The sequence below is a fragment of the Passer montanus genome, unplaced genomic scaffold, assembly GCF_014805655.1.
Source record: "Passer montanus isolate IOZ18808 unplaced genomic scaffold, ASM1480565v1 scaffold25, whole genome shotgun sequence".
In the NCBI taxonomy this organism is placed as follows: domain Eukaryota; kingdom Metazoa; phylum Chordata; class Aves; order Passeriformes; family Passeridae; genus Passer; species Passer montanus.
This window is the reverse complement of record NW_024367149.1, coordinates 2,403,464-2,422,805: the sequence shown is the minus strand read 5'-3', so window position 1 is coordinate 2,422,805 and position 19,342 is coordinate 2,403,464. Positions and strand designations below refer to the sequence as shown.

Genomic DNA, 19,342 nt, shown 5'->3' with positions numbered 1-19,342 from the left:
GCTGTTACTAAGGGGCGTTGGAGCGGGGGCCGCGCCGGGGCCGCCTCAGCCACGGCCGGGACACGGCCCGCTCCCACCGCGTCCCACGGCACCCCACGGCACCCCACGGCACCCCACCGCACCCCACCGCATCCCCTCTGTATCCCGCCCGCTCCCCACCTCCGGGCCCCGGGGAGTGCCGCCGGGTGACCCGATCCCGGTGCGGCGGGCGCTCAGCGCGGCGTGGACGCTAACCCGGGTACGCGGGGCTGCAGCGAGCGGGTGAGTTTGGGGCGCGGAGCGGCGGCTCTCAACAGGCGGCTGCCAGCCGAGCACACGAGCCCCGCGGATTGTGCTCGGACGGTTTCCGTGCGTAAACACAGCCGGAGCAGCCGCGGTCACTGCGCCGTGGGCAGCGGGCGCAGGCCGGGGCTGCAGCAGCAGCAGCGGGCCCGGCCCGGCCCGGCCCGGCCCGGCCCGGCCCGGCCCGGCCCGGCCCGGCCCGGCCCGGCCGGCACACTCCGGGCTCGGGGCCCTGGAGCGGCGCTGCCGCAGCCGCGTGCCGCCGGTAATCCTCCTCCGTTTGTGTCGGGGGCCGGCACAAACGGAGCACAAAGCAAACGCCTTTGGGTGTGCACGGGGCCGGGTGCCTGTCCAGCGAGGGGCCGGACAGCAAACGCCTTTGGGAGTGCACGGGGCCGGGTGCCTGTCCAGCGACACTCAGCTCTCCTTGGCTGAGACTCTGCGACTTTCAGACTCTGCTGTGCTAAATGCATCTCTAAGTGCCAGTGAGCAACCTTGAATGTAAGCACAACCCATGAAAAAGAGACCGCGCTTGGTCCCTCATGCCTAAATGAAACCTTAATTTCACTGTTTCTCCTAATACATGTTTCCTTTGCTGTCATGCTACAGGCGGGCAGCAGCCCCAAAAGACCTGAGAACCACTCCAACACAGGTTTTCCATCTGCTGCCTCTCTGGCCTGCTCAGATCATGAATTGCCAGGTGCATACAGACAAACCCCCAAAGTGGATTACAGCAGCAGCAGGCACGACACACAGCCTCCTATAAAAAGTCAGACAACTGTCAGATAACAGTTTTGAGACAAATTGCATTTCTGGCCTTTCTGGTGGCTTGGCAGCTGCGTTTGTCATTCTTTAGTTAAGAAACACCAACTTTATATTATCATAGAATCACAGAATGGTTTGAGTTGGAAGAGACCTTGAAGATTATCTTGTTCCACACCCCTGCACTGGACAGGGACACCTTCCACTAGACCAGGTTGCTCAAAGTCCCATCCAACCCTGCCTGGAACATTTCCAGGGATGAGGCATCCATAAGTTCTCTGGCAGTCTGTTTCAGTGCCTCACCACCCTTGTAGGGAAGAGTTTCTTCCTCACATCTAATCTAATCCTGCCCTCTTTTGGGTTCAAAGCCATTCCCCCGTGTCCTATCACTACAGGCCCTTGTGGAAAGCCCTGCTCCAATTCTCTCTTTAGGCACAGGAAATTGTGTAAGGTCTCCCTAGAGCCTTCACTTTTCCAGGCTGAGCAACCCCAACTCTCTCAGCCTGTCCTCACAGGAGAAGTGCTCCCCCTCTGAGCATCTCTGTGACCTCCTCTGGACCTGCTCCAGCAGGTCCATGTCATTCCTGTGTTTGGGACCCCAGAGCTGGACACAGAGCTCCAGGTGGGGTCCCAAAAGAGCGAAGCAGAGGGGCAGAATCACCTCCCTTGCCCTGCTGCCCTCAGGAAGCACGAGTCAGCCTTTTCAAGATGACAAGTGGCAAAATGTTCCTGTGAGCAGAAACGTGTAGGCATGGAAGCTCGATAACCTGTAATTGTTACTGGGGACTGAGATTGCTTATTATAACTGGCAAAAGGGCAACAATGAGCTTTTAATTGGAAGGATCAGTATTATTCCTGCCCTCAGAAATGAACCAGGTCAAACAGGAAAAAAAGAGAGGAAAGAAAAAAAGTCACTCTTAACTAGGAAATGTTACAAATGAAAATAATGTTGCTGAGGACAAGAAATTCGAGGATTGTGGGGGAAGGAGTTGCCAAGCTACTGTGCAGAGTCTGCTCAGATTTTTTTTCAGTGTTACAGCTATTTCTTTTTCCTTATTTAACAACTATTTTTGCCTTTGAAGAACAAAATTTAAAGCAATGGAATCTCAAAGGGATCCTTGGTCAGGATGTTATTTGGAGTAGCTGATCTTTAAAGGTCTTTTCTAAGCCAAACCACTCTATGATCCTGAGTTAATATCACTAGGAGGCAAGCCAAGCTTGGGCAGTGCCTGCACAGCTCCTGCTACAACCATCAATGATATGCATAAAAAATATGAAAATAGAGCAGAAGGGCACCTCAGTGCCCAGAAAATCACCTTTGACTGTCTGCCATTTAGCTGCTGTCCCACCTGCCAAACTGTGGCCTTTACAGAGCTGCTTATCTGAGGCTGCACTGGGGCTACCTGGTATAACTAAGGAATGGAAAATATTTACTGGGGAAAAAAAAAAAAAGCAGAAGTAATAGCCCAGCTCCATTGCTTAGTGCAAATATGGTTGGTCTATTTGAGACTCCAAACACAAGAAGCTGAAGTGTCTTACAGCACCATCTCCAGACCATCCCTTTCAGATCTGGAGCACAGTGTGGTACTGATACCAGAGGGTCTGAAAAGTCTCAGGCTGATACCAGAGAAAATGAGGCCAAAATAAAAGCCAGCTCTGTTGTAAATCCTTTCTATCTGGAAAGGCTGAGCAGTGCAGCTCAGGAACGTCAGTACCAAGCCCTGGGAGGAAGCAGGGTGGCTCTGCCTGCAGTGTGGCACAAGCTGTGGTGCTGGCTCAGAGGGCAGATCAGGCTGGCATTGCTGTTGATCCACCATGCACCATGTTTGTTTTGCTCCCCTTTTATTTTGTGAGATGTGTAGAAATAATGGGAAATAAATGTGGAAAGAATAAGTGTTTTTAAAATGATATGAGTCCATTCCTTTGGAGAAGTGTTGGCTTTGTGTGAGCAGGCCAGAGGAGTGGACAAGGGAGCCTGTCCCCTTGCCAAGGTGGCATGTCCTCACGTCCTCAGTTTGTGCACTGAGCCTTTCCTGGTCTGCGAGGTCAGCACGAGGCTTTGGCCATGTGGCTACCAGCAGTAGCCTTGTCTCTGAGGCCTGGGCTCACTCATGTTATTCTTTGTGCATTCCATGCTGAAGTTCTTCACCCTTTCTCTGCCTCCTTGTGCTTCTACTCAGTCCACAGACAAACGCACAGGTGGGGAATGAAGTCCAAAGTGCTCCTGGATGAGGAGAAACAAAGTCCATGCTCGTGTGAGTATCTGTAAGTGTTCTGGCAACTTTTGGTGATAATCTCTGCATCCAAGGCTGTACATGGACTAAAGCTTTGTGCTGCTCATGTGGCAGGGCCTGGTGAGTGCTCAGTGAGTGGCAGAAGCGTTGTCAGCTCCTGTAGTTTGGCAGCAGAGCCCGAGCACTGCTGCTGCAGCACAGGCAGGTGCTCAGTGCCCATCTCCCAGCTGGCTGCTGCCGACAGTGAGCGCGGTGCCCTCCCTCCCCAGGCACACCCGTGTGAGCAGGGGTTCACTTGTGCCACTCTGCCACCCTGGGCCCCCACAGCGATGACAAGCATCCCACTGCCAGCAGCACTGGCACGTGCCCATGCACCCCTGCACACGTGTGCTGCCTCACAAGGGCAGGAGCTTGCTTTGCCCTTGGATCTGCATCCGCAGTGAGGCTGCCCAACAGCCCCTCGGGCCACTCTGTAGTGAAGCAGTGTAGTAACAATGAGCCAGGCAAGGGGAAAACATTTCTGCATCTGGCACCTACCCAGGAAGCGGTCTGGCCTGGCAGGGAATGTTATGTGTGACTGAGCTCCAGCAGCCACTGAGGAATCACTGTGGTGCCCAGAGCCACACTAGGAAAAGCTCATCAGTCTGCCATGCACTCCCACCCATTGTGGACATGCTGGCCAGGGCAGATTTGGCTCCCTGGGGAGGGATGGAGATACCACAGGGCCCTGATCCATGTGGTCCTGCCCCTTGCAGTGGCTTTCCCCTCACACTGTGCTGTGTACAGGTGCTGATCTCTCCAGGAGCTGACACTTTGTGCTTTGCAGTGCACACAGAGCAGGCAGGGCTGCCAGCCTGGGCTGGTTTCCAAACAGGTGCTGCTCTGCAGTCAGGGGCCGTGTGATGGCTTCACAGCTGAGCACTAACTCTGAATATGCAACTGTGCTCAGCTGTACAGGGCAGCGTTACTGCAGCGTCTAGGAAGGTGACAACAATTGGTATTGCCACCAAAGCCATCACCACTTACCCCTCTCTTTCCTGCACGTCCAGCCAGCCAGTGAACTCCTGTACAACTGCAGGTGGGCAGAGGTGAATCCAGGAAGGTGACAACAATTGGTATTGCCAGCAAAGCCACACCACTCACCCCTCTCTTTCCTGCACGTCCAGCCAGCCAGTGAACTCCTGTACAACTGCAGGTGGGCAGAGGTGAGCACACACATGCACAAAGAGAATTGCCACAGAAGGTTTCCAAGCTCCCCGCAGGCACAGGGTCCCTGCAGAAAGTGCGGCCCACTCATGGCTGGGACATACCTCTGGGAAAGAACTTACCTGCCAAGGGCTGAGGAGTGTGCCCACTGCCAAAGGGTTCTATGGCCTCTGCTTATTGCAGAAGAAACAGACAGGAGAGCCAGCTTGTATGAAACCCAATTATTCAAATTTATTAACATCAAGAATTATGCAATGATGCTGTAGATTTTTTTATTAACAAATAGAAAACAGACTGTATACAACAGTGACCCCTACAGCACTATGCATCCACAAGGTAAAAATGAATGTGTCCTCCAACATTACCAACCCTGGATTGCTGATTTCAACGTAGCTTGGATTCTTAACATTCGGAATACATGTGATAATACAATTAGATACCCTTCCACCACCTTTATTCATAACTCAATGCACTCAAAAGAGGGCTGCTCACTCCCCATCTTTAGTGCAAGCGTGATATAATAAGGAGTATTAATATATAGTACCATTAAATTAAGTCCAGTAGTCTTGCCACATTGGTTCATTAGAACATCCTGAAGTAGCGGAAAGTACAATATTCTAGTGACTCTTAACATTTGCAGGATAGCAGAAATTATAGATACACCCAACCTCTGAAGCCATGTGTACTCCCCTCCCCTTCCCTGCAGTACCCTGCTTCCAAAGCGAGATGGTCCAGCTCTGCTGTGGATCAGCTGGGCTCGTGCTCCTTGCCTTTGTCAATGCTCTGACGCGCTCCACTGGTGAGAGGTGACAGGATGGCGCTTGCACGCACAGAACCGTGGGATTAACACAAAGGGCCGTGTCTTGCTCTTTCCATGCCCTCCCTGGGGAGCTGTGGGACCCCCTCGCTACTCCTGCCCCCTTTCCAGCAAGACACACAAAAAGAGGTTCCAATGCCTGGAGCCCGGGATTTCGGGTCTCTCACAAACAAGGCAACGACAACTCACGTCATGTCAGGATCTGCCAATACACACGGTCACTGGATTGGTTGAACATGTAATAGGACTGAACAGTTTCCAGCTGACAAAGGGACGCTTCTCTGGCGACCCCATATGCCTTCCCAAACCCAAACCTACTAAGGAAATAATGGGGGGGGGGGGGGGGGGGGGGAAGAAGACTAAAAAAATAATTGGTAGCTAGGTCCAGTTCCATGAAATTTCATATTCTACAGAGGATTAAAAAGCCTACGGGGAATGGAGATGGGCAGGAACCACAAGCCAGCTGCTGCGAATTACCAAGGAAGCTGCACTAAAATGGGCAGAACCAGCAGTGACTGGGCTGAAATAAACACAGGGCAGTAAAAAAAGTAAAAGCAAAAGGAAATTAAAAAAACAAAACCCAACTCCCAAAGGTTTGGCGGGTCCAGTTCTGCTTGGGCAAAACATTAAGACTTGCAAAAAATAAAAAATAAAGAGAGAGAAGATTATAAAAACCACTAGTAACTATTTTACATGTTTAAAAAAAAGATCCCATTCCACCCACCTAAAGCCTTGCTGTGAAATGCAGTCGGCATGAGAGAGGGTGAGAGATGCACATGAGCAGAAATTCAGCCAGAGACTGGAAATGCTTTTGGAGTCGGATTCCCTCATTTGGCGCTGGGGCTAAGTTCCTAAATGCCGTGGTCAAAACTGGTTGGCGTGGAGGTCTGCTGCCTGGGCAGTACCTCCACCTGTACAGAAGGACTGAGGAATGGGCGGCTCTGGCTCAGAGGGACCCATCTCCACTCCTAGACATCCCCACCGCGACTGGAGGAAAGCACTGTTACGTTGCATAGTGGTCGAAGCTGCCAAGGTACTCCAGTGCGGCTCTGTAGCACAGCTGGTATTGGTCCTGCAAGGCAGCAACGAGGGAAACGTGAGCAGTGGGGACACAAGGACAGCGGGCTGTAGGGCCCAACATCCAGAGACATCAGGGCCCTCCCTTCTCCCACAGATCTGCACCGCCACGCACAGGAGGGGACTCACCTCTGTCTGCACCATGGCCGGCCGCTGCGTCCGCAAGGTCTTCACCATCTGGAACATGTCCACCACGCCCTCGTAGCGCATCCTCTCCAGCACGATGCTGAGTGTGATGAACACGCCGGTGCGCCCAACCCCAGCGCTGCACAGGGAGCAACAGGGGCCACGGTGAGTCCTGCCAGCCCCAGAAAGGCTCTGCAGAGCTGCTAGGAGGGGTGCAAGCCGCTCCTGGAGCACAGGGACCTGCACTGGGGTGAGGCTGCAGTCCTTACCTGCAGTGCACCGTGATGGGCCCATCCTGTCCAAACTGCTCCTTGGTCTTGTGCACCTGCCCAATGAAGTCAATGAAACCCTCTCCTGTCTTTGGCACTCCCTGTTCAGGCCAGTCTGTGAACTGGAACTGGCGGATGGTCCGTGACTGGCCGTCCTGCAGGGAGAGAGGTGTTAGATGTGAGCCATGGGTGAGGGCCTGATCTCACTCCCCTCAGTGCTGGTGGTCTGACCTGCTCTCAGACCCCCTGAACCAGGCCAGGTGAGAAGGTGCACAGGTCACAGGTGAGCCCAGGCAGATAATTTGCTGCATGATTGGGACCTGTATCTGGTCTCCCATGTTCAGCCCTGGGTACCTTAGCTGAGCAGGCCTTTGGGCCCTACAGAGTCCATCGGGTCAGTGTTTGGGGCCCAGCTCCACCCTAGCATCATGTTTACTGTAACACAAGGGTCCTGTGCCCAGCCAGATGCTGCACAGACTCCAGGTGCAGGAGGACCTGTGTTCAATGCTTGCTCAGGCAAGGCAGGGTCTGGTGCTGACAGGGATCCCTGAGCTGTTCATGGGGCTAACACAGCTGGCAGGGCAAGAACCTGTGGAGAGAGGAGCAGTAGGTGCTGCTCTCCCCTTTTTGTTTACAGTGCAAGGCAGCATTTGCTTTCCCATTTCTCCAGGAGCTGCTGCATACTCCCTTAACTGACCTGGGTAGGGCAGAGGCACGAGAGACAGAGGAGCTGGGAGCCAGCAGATGCACTCACCCTGGCATCTGTCACCTTGAACTCCCGGAGGATGTACTGTGGCATGTTGTACTCTGCCATGGGGTCCACCACGAAGTACTGGTACCGGGCAGAGCGCTCTGCAGGCCAGTACTGATGGCACTTCTCCTGTGGATGAGGAGCAGGGTAAGACATTAGCACTGACAAGCTGCTGCTCCTCCCCCCCACTCCCTGGGTGCCTCTGTGGTTGTGGGGCCACAGGGTCAGCCACCAGACAGTGGGGGGCTCACTCAGAGCGAGTGGTGCCAAACACAGACTGGGGTGAGCCAAGAGAGTGTGCCCACAGACAGCAGCCCCACAGCCCCCTTGTCCCCACAGCAGGACTCGTACCCGGCCCATCTCACGCAGCTTTGTCAACATCACCACAATGGTGGAGTCGTGCTCCCAGAGCATCCGCCAGAAATCCTCTGTGGTCTCAGCCAGTGGTCCCTGCGTGGCGATGTAGGCCTTCTGCTGCCTGTGACAAACATAATGGTGCTCAGAGCAGCCCTCAGAGATGGGCAGCAGCTGCTTCTGGGGGCTGGTGGGCTGGGTGAGCTGGAGGCAGGGCCCCATGGTACCAGGGAGCAAGTCTGACAATCCAGCTGTAGGAGGCAGGTCTCCAGGATGAGCCATGGGCTCCGGGAGAGAGGTCAGCTGGTCCAGCACTTGTCCTCTAAGTGCTCCCCACAGACACAGTGAGCACAGCTTGGAGGATCAAGAAAAGCTCTTAGTCCCTGCTGGGGTGTCCCCCGCCCAGCCTCTTGCTGCTGCTTGTCTCCAGTGCTGCTGCAGAAAAGCTCTTAGTCCTTGCTGGGGTGACAGTGTCCCCCGCCCAGCCTCTTGCTGCTGCTTGTCTCCAGTGCTGCTGCTGCACTGAGAGCCCTCTTGGCACCCAGGCCCCCACTAGCAGGCTGCCAGCACCCACCTGGGCTGGAAGGAGAGACTGCTTGGTGATGATCCCAGCAGCACCCCTGTGTTCCTGCACTTTTACTCTCTGCAGTACCCACTGTCCCTCCCATTGCATGGGAAAACAGAGCAGCTGAACCAGATCACCTGGATTACACACTCCAGACAATAATGAGGGCAGTGTGGAAACAATGAATACAGTTTTCTACAATTTCCTGCTTTTCTAAAGCTTCAGAGCTCGTTTTTGGTTCCACTGCCAACCTGAGCACCTCTCCTAATTTTCTGTGTGACCTGCCCCAGACTAGCCCCCAGGCTGAAGAAAGCCCCCTTGGAGCTTTGGACTCAGCTCTGGCATGCTGGTACCGTGGCTCTCTGAGCTCACCAGCCTGGCACAGCAGAGCCCGGGCTGGCTCCACCACTGCGGGGCGCTGGAGCCCGTGGGACCAGGGCTGGCTTCTTCCATCCTGCCTTCCTCCCTCCGTTCTGCCTTCATGCCTCCACTGGTGCTATTTTTAATGGTGTTAAATTAACGAACGTGCTGCTGGGCACCTGTAACATGCAGGATGCAGACAGGGGCTGCTTCAAGGTGGATTTATAACACATTGTAAAAAACAGGGAATGGGGATGCAGAATGAAGTGAAAAAGCTAATAAAGATGCAGCATCAGTGATATCTGCAGGACCTTGGGCCAACTGATTTCTTTAGATAACTAGAAGAATGATGGTTCAAAGGAAGGGATGGGAAGAGATAACAGATCTTGGGGATAGGGTAAGCAGCACATGAAATGGTACCACCTGCTGTGATGGCAGCCCTCTCCCTCCCTCCCTCCATAGCATCACCAAGAGGCAAAGGCAGTGCTGCTCTCCGTCAGCTCTGGAGCCAGGACAGTGGCTGCAGCCCATCTGTCAGACTCAGGCAGCTGCCTTAATGAGTGGTGGTGGATGGCTCTGTGCCACACACCCAGGAGGTAGTGGAGGCTCCCTCTGCTCTGTGACAGCTTTTCTCCAGCCCCTTCATCCCTCCCCATTACTCTGTCCCCCACTGAGGGAGCCTGGCTTGCTATGGTTTTCCTGTGTTGGGGTGCTCCCAGGGTTGCTCCCTTTTTGCTGCTTGTCCACTCTTGCATCCACATAGCCCTTCTCCCTGGGAACTCTAGCTGGGCTCAGCTGCTGGAGCAGTGACAAGGCACAGAGCTGCTGGCCTGGCTGGGCCTACATTTGCTCCCTTTGGCAGTGCCTTTTGCTTCTGGGAGGTTACCAGTCCAAAAGAGGCAGGTGGGCAAAATCAAGCTGGAAGGGACACGTGCCACATCTATCACTGCACTCCAGCACTCCAGCACTGATGACGTGCACATGAGGGATGATCTTACAGTGATAATGCACAGAGAGATGACAGGAACAGGCCTTTTCTGTGCATCGTTGTGATTTAGTTTGGATTATTGTCTAGGGGTTGGTTGGGAAGGGGATGTGGCCACTGGGCTGTTCTTCTCTCCTGGCATTTAGGATCTGAGAATGAGATGTCAGCAGACAGATACAGAAAACTTAAGCATTACTGCCCCTCTAGATCTTAATCTGTGCTTTCCTAAACTGTGCTCTGGAGAGACTAACCTGGCAATGGACTTCACAGTGTCCAGCACCAGTCCTGCCTGAGGATCCAGACTCCTCCCAAAATCAAGACATGGAACAAGTCTTGAGCTGCTGCCTGGATCAGCCACTCAGTGGAAGCACACTCCTAACTCTAGCTGCTACAGTGGGGAGACAGGTTTGAGTTAGGTATGTAGATATAAAACACAAGCCAAGGGATGCCTACCAGAATATCCCCTAAAACCTCCCTGGGAGCCAACACAGCCTGCCACTCCAGCCATGTGGGCATCTGTCTACAGCAACACACGCCAGCCTGGCAGCGCTCACTCACAGGCAGTCTTCACATATTTAACTACACACACTGCAGTGCCTGAGAAGATGGAAATAGATAAAATGCAACAAAGTGGTCCCTGTCTCACCTCAGGTGGTCAGGACCAGTCCTTGGGAAAGAGAAGGCAGCTCTGCCTGGGTTTCCAAGCAGGCAGGACAAGCTGGCACAGGAACCCAAGGTAATCCTTACCTGTAGCCATCTATGAAGCTGGCATTGATGTAGTCAGAGCCCTCGACGCCGCGGATGGGCTGCAGGCAGACTCTCGTCAGCTCATACGGCATGATGTTCACGAGGCGGTTCTTGAATTTGTTGCAAGGGAGGTTGGCACTGATGAAACGTGAGGTATGTGCTTTAGAATTGGCCAGCAGCTGAAAGAGGAGGAGACACATCAGATCCCTGCTAGAGATGCAGCAGTCTGGGGGCAGAATTGGGATCCTGGCAGCAGTCATGCAGTGGAGTGGAGACCCACAGCACCCCTCTGACACACACAGAGCCATGAAGCTTTGTACCTCTCTGAGCCAGGGATGTATGCTTGGTGGTGGCAGGGAACCAAAGCTTTTCCTCTTCCAACAATGTCTTGTTATTTACTTCTCACCCCAGAAGAACCCAAGAAAATGTGAGAATTGTGACAGTTTTAGGTAAAGAAGATATATTTTGGGTTACTGTGAGACATTTTATGGCTCTCTTTGAGTACCGTAAACTGGAGTCATGGTAAATGTGTTACTTAGATCTGCTGGCAGATTCAAACAGAAGTAATTCTTCCTACCCCAAGCTTTTTTTTTTTTTTTTTTTACCCTGCTTTCTGATTCAGTGCATTCTTCCTACCCCGAGTTTTTTTTTTTTTTTTTTTTCCCAAAAGACTGCCTCCAGCACCTCCAGAACCACCTTTCTCTCTATGAGTGGAAGCTTGACCTCCACAGAGGCTCTCTGCAGGGGACAGGGTTGCTTTCTGGGGAGCAGTGCAGCCATGGGAAGCCCTCCCATACTCTGCTCCCCAGGGTTTCCCATGTAGTGGACACTGCCAGGGCACAGAGAGGAGCAATTTCATTACTGTTCTCAAGAGACCTTTGGAGAAATGAAAGTCAAATTTTGTCTTTCTTACAACAGAATTGCTTGAGTTGAGCACTATTCTGTGGCTCTCCTGAGGAGTTTCTCAGTGTTACCATGAGACACTAAGGCAGCATGTTTTACTGTCCCAGCCCCAGGATACCAGCAGCTCTGATAACCACAGGACAGAGCTTCTCAGCTATTCCCAGTTTACATGGAAAGTCAATATTTTGCCTCTCCTGCTCCTTTGTCACTTGGAGGGAATCCCCAGGGTGAAGGTGTACTGCTGCAGTTCATTTCACAGCTAGCATGGTCTGCTGCCTCCCTGCATGAGCTATATTCCCCTGCAAGAGTTCACTGGACTAATGCACCTCATCTGAGAATATGGGCACTTAACAGAGCTCATTTCAGCTCCAAGGCTGTAATAAATATCTGCAGTTGGCATACACAGATACAGGCAGAAAAATGTGGGCTTGGCTTCTTAAAAATGGTGTGCCTTAAAACACTGCCTTCACCAATTTTAGACAGTGAGGCTTGGTGTTGAGGTAGTTAAAAGATTACAGAGCTTAGCATTGAAGAAATGAGACCAGAAATGTCTCACATATTTAAATTGGAGCTGTTTCCAGACAAGTTGTTCACAGTAACATCAATTATCACTAACATGATATGCATCTGATTTCAGATGCAGCTCCTGCCGCACAGTGAACCTAGAGCAGAATGTGCTGCTGGGAACTGCACATCCATCTGCCTTTTATATCATCCCCAGAAGCTGCCAATCCAGGGGGGACCATGGCCGACGCAAGCTTTACAATTCAAATGTATTTTAAATCACTGCCTACCTGCTTTAGAAATACACAAAAGAATAACTGTCTGTAGTGATCCACAGCCCACCTCTCCCAGCCCCTGGACGAGCAGCCTGAGGAGCTCTGCGGGCAGAGACGGGGCGCTAGAGAAGTGGGGTGCTGGGGCTCTGCCACCAACCTTGAATTCCAGCTCCATTGCAGTGACGCTCTCGCCCGGTGGCACCTGGGTCAGCTTCTGGATGTGGGCGAAGAGGTTGCGCGCGGGCACCTCGGTGTTGCCGCACGTGGCGGCCTCCAGCAAGGCCTCGTGGATGAAGATGTACTGGTCCTCTGTCTGCACCATGTAGTTGCGCTGGGAGCGCATGCACGTCACGTGGCCGTAGATGTCCACGGTCTTCTCGTGCTTCATCCGCTCCAGCATGGCGTCGATGACAATGAAGCAGCCGGTTCGGCCCACACCAGCACTGCAGGAGCACAGCACACGGTCTGAGATGACACAGCCTCCTACAGATGTCACACAAGCTCTAAGAGTGCTTAAGAGATCACCCGGACTTGGGGCACACAAGGGGAGTAAAGGCTGCTCTCGAGGAGCGAAGCTCCAAACAAGAAGTGACAGGAGGAGCGAAGGAGAGAATCACTGGAGAGTGTGAGAGGTTTCTCAGCCTTTCTGCTGTTCCCCTTTCACTGCTGGAGTGGAAAGGACATGGTGTCACCCTGCTGATCCCTGTGATGGCTGGCAGCCCCTCCACAAGGGAAGGAGAAATGTGTTTAACAGGCAGGAGAGTGACACACATGTGTGTGTGAAGTCAGAAGACATGAAAAGCAGACTGAGCCCTAATACCAGTGAAGTCAGTAATTTCCAGCCTGCTTGTCCCCTAACCTGGGTCACTGTTTCCTCACCCATAAAACAAGCACGGCCAGCCTGAGAGGGGAAGCAGAAAGCTGAGGTTATGCACGACTGTGCTGAGCCCTTTGCTAAAGCACCAAATGCCTCTCCACAGCTGTTGGATGGGCAGCAGCAAACCTCAAGCTACTCACTCCGAGAGCACCCTGAAAACAACAGATACACTGTTTTGACATGTAAACACAGACAGAGATAGGGAGCTAGGCATTCCTTCATTTATGGTGCAAGTCATATCCTTAACAGGGCTTTAATACAGCTTGTTTGTGTGTTAATTACACCCCACTACCATCTGAAACAGAGCATGAAAGAAGAGCATTAAACACTGCTGGTAAGGCGTATGTTGAAACAGCAATGATGGAGTGGTTTGTTCAGTAACAGTCCCCTCTTGGCTGCTACAAATAAATCTTGGCTGGGTAAGATGCTGAGCCTTAGTAGACTAATATTTTGCCTTAAGAGCTGCCTTTCTACCCTGTGAAAAAGTGCAGCTGTAAATACTGCATATGAATGTTCGTAGAGGTCACTGCATGCATTTCTGTCAGTGATGTGCATCTGAAGGTACCACCCACTTATGCTGGGCACAGATAATTTAGTTTTGAAATGGCACTTGCAGTTTTGCAGGAAAATGTGTTTTCTGAGGCTCTCCACATAGCAGTGCTGTTTAATCTGATACAGCAGTAGCAACAGAAATGCCACCATTGCATTACGACTGCTGGGCCTGTTCTGCTGCCAGCCCAAGCATGCAGTGCACGTTATGCTACCACAAAACCCTTCCCACAAGAAGGGGAGACTCCACTTTCAGACAGGTTAAAGCTCCTGCAGCCAGAAGGCAAACACACAGTCCTACCTGCAATGCACAACCATGGGCCCAGCATCTGTTGGGTTGCAGGCCTTGACCCGTCGCAGGAAAGCGAGGATTGGGGTGGGGTATTCTGGGACCCCGTGATCGGGCCAAGCCATGAACTGGAACTGTCGCAGCTCTGTCTTCTCATTGGAGCCATTCTGTCGAAGACAAAGAGGAGTTGTTTTCCATGAGAACATCCCATACCAGTGCAGGAACCCACTGACAGGGCAACAACACAACAGGCACGCAAAGCCCTGTGTGATGATGCATGTACTGGGCTTTCACCAGTGAAAATTTGGAGGAAAAACATTTATTGCAAATCTCCAATACATACAGATGCTCTGCAGAAAGGCAGTTTTACAGACAACAGAGCATCTCTGCAGGAGGGGAGCAGACTGCAGGGAAGGTGAAAGACTCTTTTCTGCACAGCACAGGTTCACTACCCGCATACTCACTGCACGTTCAGGGAAAATGGGCACTGGTCATGGAAGGGCTACAGCAGCCAGTTCCCTCCCTGCTCCTCTGCATCATGGTGTCCCTGGGCTGGGTGATGAGCCTGTGTCTGCAGACTGCCCTACTCCTCTCTGGGTTTGGCTGAGTGATCCATGCAGCAAGCAGTAGGAATGTCTGTGTGGTTGCTGGAGCCTTCCTGGGGCCCGAGTGTCCCCCCTGAGCACTGGGCTCCTGGCCCAGACTCAGTCACGCACAGAAGCACTTGCTGCAAAGCCTGTCTGCATTGACACTGCTCCTGGCACTGCCCCCAGGGATTTCCAAACACTAATGAGGAATGCAGCAGGCAGGAGAGAAGGGTTTATGCTCATGTCAGAAACAGCTCCTCCATTTGCATTATTAGTGACAGGAGTGATAAAAATTCACTGCTTCCCATGTTGTCCCCCTAATGGGAGGACAGCTGCTACCTGTACACTCACCAGAGGCAAGAACAGCCCTGCTCTGGGGCCATTGCAGAAAGCACACAGAAGAGCATCAAGTATCCAGGCCAAAGTCCAGTGGTAGCCAGATGCACAACCTGCACCTGACCTCCTACTGCAGCCCATCTGTGAGACACAGCTCATCTGTGGACTGGCCACACACCTGGCCAAGCCAGGTACAGCCAGTGTCCCCTGCCTGTGGGCCATGGAGCACCCTGCAGCACTGGGAAGCATCTCTGCAGGACGTGAACAGCAGCAGCCCAGCCAGTCCCATACCTTGTACAGCGCAAAGGTGCGGACGGTGTAGGTCGCCAGCTCCACTGTATCCAGCAGCACCACCTGGATCATCCCATAGGTTTCTGTGCCCCGGCTCGGCCAGTACTGGTCACACTTTACCTGCAGGGAGGTGAGAAAAATGGGTCAGTGACTGGCTGCTGGCTGGGGCATTTGAGGTGAGGAACAGGGCTCTGCCCTTCAAAAGGTAAAGACAGAAATGACCCATTGTACGGGGAGGGAGCTCTAAAATCCAGATTTCTTTCCCCCAATGTCCCAATCCCCAGCAAAAAGGCAGCACCTGCTGGACCCCTTTCCATAAGACTTAGAATCACAAGAATATTCTGAGCGAAACTAACCCACAAGGATTATCTAGTGCAACTCTCAACTGAATGGCCCATATGGGAATTGAACCAATTTTGGTGTTATTAGCACCATGCTATGACCAGCTGAGCTGATCTCAGTGAGTGGCTACTCATTGAAACAGGGATTTTCCTTTTCCCCTGGAGCCATCGATGGAACTGGTGAAGGGGGTCAGGCCACCAGACAAGAGCAGCAAGAGCAACACCAGACAGCAAGACAGTGAGCAGTTTGGTGAGATGGGCATCTCTGGGGCTTTGCCTGAACCACCCCCTGCCTGAGCTCCACCCAGATGAAGAGAAGGTGGGCAGCTGTGGGATGATGGGAGAAGAGCTAGTGCAGCAAGGAGGAGGAAATGGTGGTTTCTGTGGGCACTGCTCCACTCAAAGGGCAGCTGAGGTAAATAAGATGCAGTCTGTATCCCCACCAGCTCCCAGCTACGCCAGCCTGGTGTCTTTGACACACACCCGTGGCAGGACAGAGCTGAGTCCCGCACAGTACACAGCAACAGGCATTACCTTTCCCATAACATCCATAGTCTCCCAGGATGCCCCTGCCAGCATGGCCCTGGGCAGCAAACCACTCCTGAGACAGGTGGGACACAGCCCATGCCAGGGCTCCAGCCTGGATGCTGTACCCACCCTCTCTGCACTGCTGTAGGCTTGAGTGCATTGAGCACCACCAAGCAACCCCAACCTGCCCCTGTGGCAGGTGGCACACCCCTGAACATCTACATCTCCCAGGTGATTCAAAATGGCTCTGCAGGGAACAGATGGCAGCTTAGACACAGACACATCTTGTTCTCCCTGTGAAAGAAGACACAGACTGTGGCCAAACTATCCCTTCAGCCCCCTCCTGCAGGCAGCACTGTCCCATCATGAAAACACTGCTGCTCCCTAGAAACCTCCTGCCTTGCATCAACCTTATCACCCCTTTCCAGCTCTGCAGTCAGAATGCTTTGAGCTACTGGCCACAGCTTTTGTTGCATCCCACTTGGCAGACAGCCAAACACATCCCCAGGGGCCCATCCCTCTGCCCCCTTCACCTCCCTGCACATCCCTCCCTGCTCACATATTGCTGCTCTCCTCCTCCTCTTCACAGCTCAGTGTTTGCAAACTACTCCTCCCTTTTTCTTTTTTTCCTCTGAAGCCCCAAGCTCCCTATTTAATTGGCACCCTGAGCATCCCTGTTTTATCTGGTACCTGGCTCCCCCACCCTGCAGAGCCACAGTGCCTGGCTGACAGGAGGAAGACTTCATTCCCACCCATGTGCACCACACCGAAAATGGTTTCCCACCCTAGGAGAGAGGAGTGAATGGAAGATCATCTGTGCTTGTCAAGGAATAGTAAACTTAATTATTAGCAGAATGTGTTTACAGGGGAATGCGTGGGAAGGGAAACAATAAGCTTAATTAGGAATCAATGAAGTTCTGCCTTTTAATTGAAACCACTTGCAGCAGGGTGGGGCTTGTGAGAGCTAAGAGCCCTCATCCTGCACTCTGGCTCTAGAGTGCTGCAGCCTGGAGTCAGAGGGATGCATCTCTCCCTGCTTTTTGGGTTCTGCTCACAGTAAGGCTTGCCCTGGCAGAAGTGCCTGGAGCAAGGCTGCCTAATGGGGTACTGCAGGTGTCTGTGCAAGCAGAACAGCTCTGCTGTCTCCTGCCCAGGGTCTCCTGCTGTTTGTGCTGCCTTGGATGCTGCCTTGGATCTATGGCAACATAACAACCCTGCAATAATCTCAGGATTCCTCTTCCTCACTTGGCACAGAGCATTTGATGCTGACTGGCTGCAGCACCAGCAACTTGGAGGTCACAAACATTATTTCACAGCTAAACTGACCCCATCTTGAGTGGCTGGCACCTGCAGCCTGTCTCCACGAGGTCCGAGTTTCTCTTGCCTGGCTTGGGCATGATGTGACCCTCTCTAAGGGTGAGGAGAGCAGCATGGCATCCTGCAAATGCTCGGGACAGCTGCTTGCTGTGGTTTGCAGGGGTTGTTTCAGGGAAACAGCACAGCCTGTCCCTGTGCCTGAGCCCACACCTCAGGGACAGCAGTCCCCTCCTGCCACCCACATGCTGCAGGGCTGTGTACTCAAGCACAAAACAAACTTCAGAGGAGTTCCCTGTGTGGGATAATAGCAATGCCTGGGCTGGTAATTGAAAATTATTTATTCATGACCAGATAAGAGTCAGTCACATTTTCTGCCAAATTTACCCATAATGTTTATGCCCCATTTTCAAGCTCTGTAAATTTTATGCTGAAGCCGATGCACTGTGGCACTAAAGCAGATAAGAGATGTTTTCTTCTGGCAGTGCTTGTTTCTCATTAACTTAAGGAGCACAGTAATGTCCTGAACAGCCATTTATTGCAGCTTTGCTGAGTGGCTCCTGTTCCTCCCCTCTGATGCCCTGGGCCCAAGAGCAGCCGGGCACCTCTCTTCAGCTTGAGAGCTGTGCTCTGCCCCCGGCCCTGCTCACAAGCTCCAGATGGCACTGCTGTCAGCAAAAGGGCTGGAGCATCATGTGGCTGCCAGGCTTCTCTTCCCCAGGGCCCTTGAGCACCAGCCTCTTAACACCCCCTCCTGAGGACATGAAATGCCAGGAGAGATCACACTCCAGAGATGGCTGCTTGGTGCTCTGGGCTGGAACAGAACAACCCACGGCACTGCCGTGGGAGACTCGGCTCTGCCAGGCTCTAGGGGATAGCCCAGGGCAGGAGAAATCCTGCTTTAATACCTCTCTCCTGGCAACACAGCCCGGCAGGGACGCACCACACTCGCAGCTTTGGGAAAGCTAATCTACAATGTGTGTTTCTGAACTGCCACCAAATGATTTTGAAACTGATTGTAAAGCTTTGAAGGCAGCTAAATTGCACAATCCAGCCATTTCTATCCTTTATGTGCTTCTCACTTTGTGAAAACATGAAAAAGGGAGGATGATTTAGACCATCAAGCCAGCTAAAATTGCAGACCATAAAAGCTGATGCTCTTTAAAGATTTTTTTTTCCCCTCTGCAGCTCAGGAATCCTTTAAAGCAGTGTCACCCCCACAGGGCTGCCAGGCTGCCGCTGGTCCCGGTTGGCTTATCACAGCAGTGCTGATGGTGACCTGGGGAGCTCGCCTGCAAAGGCAGCAGAGCCTGCTCTGCACTGGGCAGCTCCCCATGAGGCCCTGCTACCCACCCCGGGCTCTGCAGCTGGACACAGTCCTGTGCCAAAGCGCCCGGGCAAGGGGACTTTCAAGCAAGGTCACCCTTGGGTAATGCTGTGATGCCATGTGACTGCCTGGAGCAGTGCTGTCCCACAGCAGCCTGAGCATCAGCAGGCAGAAATGCTGCAGGGACCCGAGGGGTTACATCAGATGAAGTCTGAAATCTCTGGAGCAGAATGAACTGCAAAACAGTGATTCATGTTGAAAGTTTGGAGCAATGGGCAATGACTGGGATTAGGATCTTCACTGGTCCCAAAAAGGTGTGCTCCCACGAGAACTCTAGCCCTCACCAAAAGGGTATGAGGAAAAGCAGAGCAAGAAGGTGGCTAAAAGCAATTTTGGCTTGGAAGATGCTGAAAAAGACAACAGGAACCCCCAGAGAAAATAATCTCCTGGAAGTCCACATTGCAGCTCCCCACCAGGACCCTGCTGTGAGGGAATGCCCTGAGACACCCACAGGGTACAGCAAACACATCCAGGGAAGTCCTTGCTGTGAATCACTGGTTCAACTCAGGAGTGACCAGGCTTTTCCACTGCCTCTCCTGGCAACCTGCCTCTCCTACAGTGCCAGAGAAAACTGCTCACTTCTCATTAGTGCTGGGGATGTGCCAAAGAGGCAGCAGGACACGGGC

General features: G+C 52.8%; 1 protein-coding gene and 1 long non-coding RNA gene across 21 annotated transcripts in view; one reads left to right on the top strand and one right to left on the bottom strand.

The window, feature by feature from the left end:
• The first annotated feature begins 20 nt into the window (after nucleotides 1-20).
• On the top strand, nucleotides 21-12,364 carry LOC120503207. The gene is made up of 3 exons (XR_005627681.1): nucleotides 21-261; nucleotides 6,476-6,669; nucleotides 12,076-12,364. It is a non-coding gene; the product is annotated as an uncharacterized LOC120503207 (long non-coding RNA).
• The window catches only part of PTPRF (protein tyrosine phosphatase receptor type F), a 378,264-nt gene continuing 363,612 nt past the window's right edge, over nucleotides 4,691-19,342 (bottom strand). For all 20 annotated transcript variants that reach the window (XM_039711435.1, XM_039711443.1, XM_039711439.1 and 17 more), the window contains 9 exons: nucleotides 15,147-15,266; nucleotides 13,945-14,099; nucleotides 12,375-12,660; nucleotides 10,536-10,714; nucleotides 7,876-8,002; nucleotides 7,528-7,653; nucleotides 6,774-6,928; nucleotides 6,508-6,643; nucleotides 4,691-6,373 (listed from right to left, as the gene is read on the bottom strand). In XM_039711435.1, the coding sequence (XP_039567369.1) occupies nucleotides 6,305-6,373; nucleotides 6,508-6,643; nucleotides 6,774-6,928; nucleotides 7,528-7,653; nucleotides 7,876-8,002; nucleotides 10,536-10,714; nucleotides 12,375-12,660; nucleotides 13,945-14,099; nucleotides 15,147-15,266 (1,353 nt within the window). In that variant the 3' untranslated portion in view covers nucleotides 4,691-6,304. The remainder of the gene's footprint in view (nucleotides 6,374-6,507; nucleotides 6,644-6,773; nucleotides 6,929-7,527; nucleotides 7,654-7,875; nucleotides 8,003-10,535; nucleotides 10,715-12,374; nucleotides 12,661-13,944; nucleotides 14,100-15,146; nucleotides 15,267-19,342) is intronic.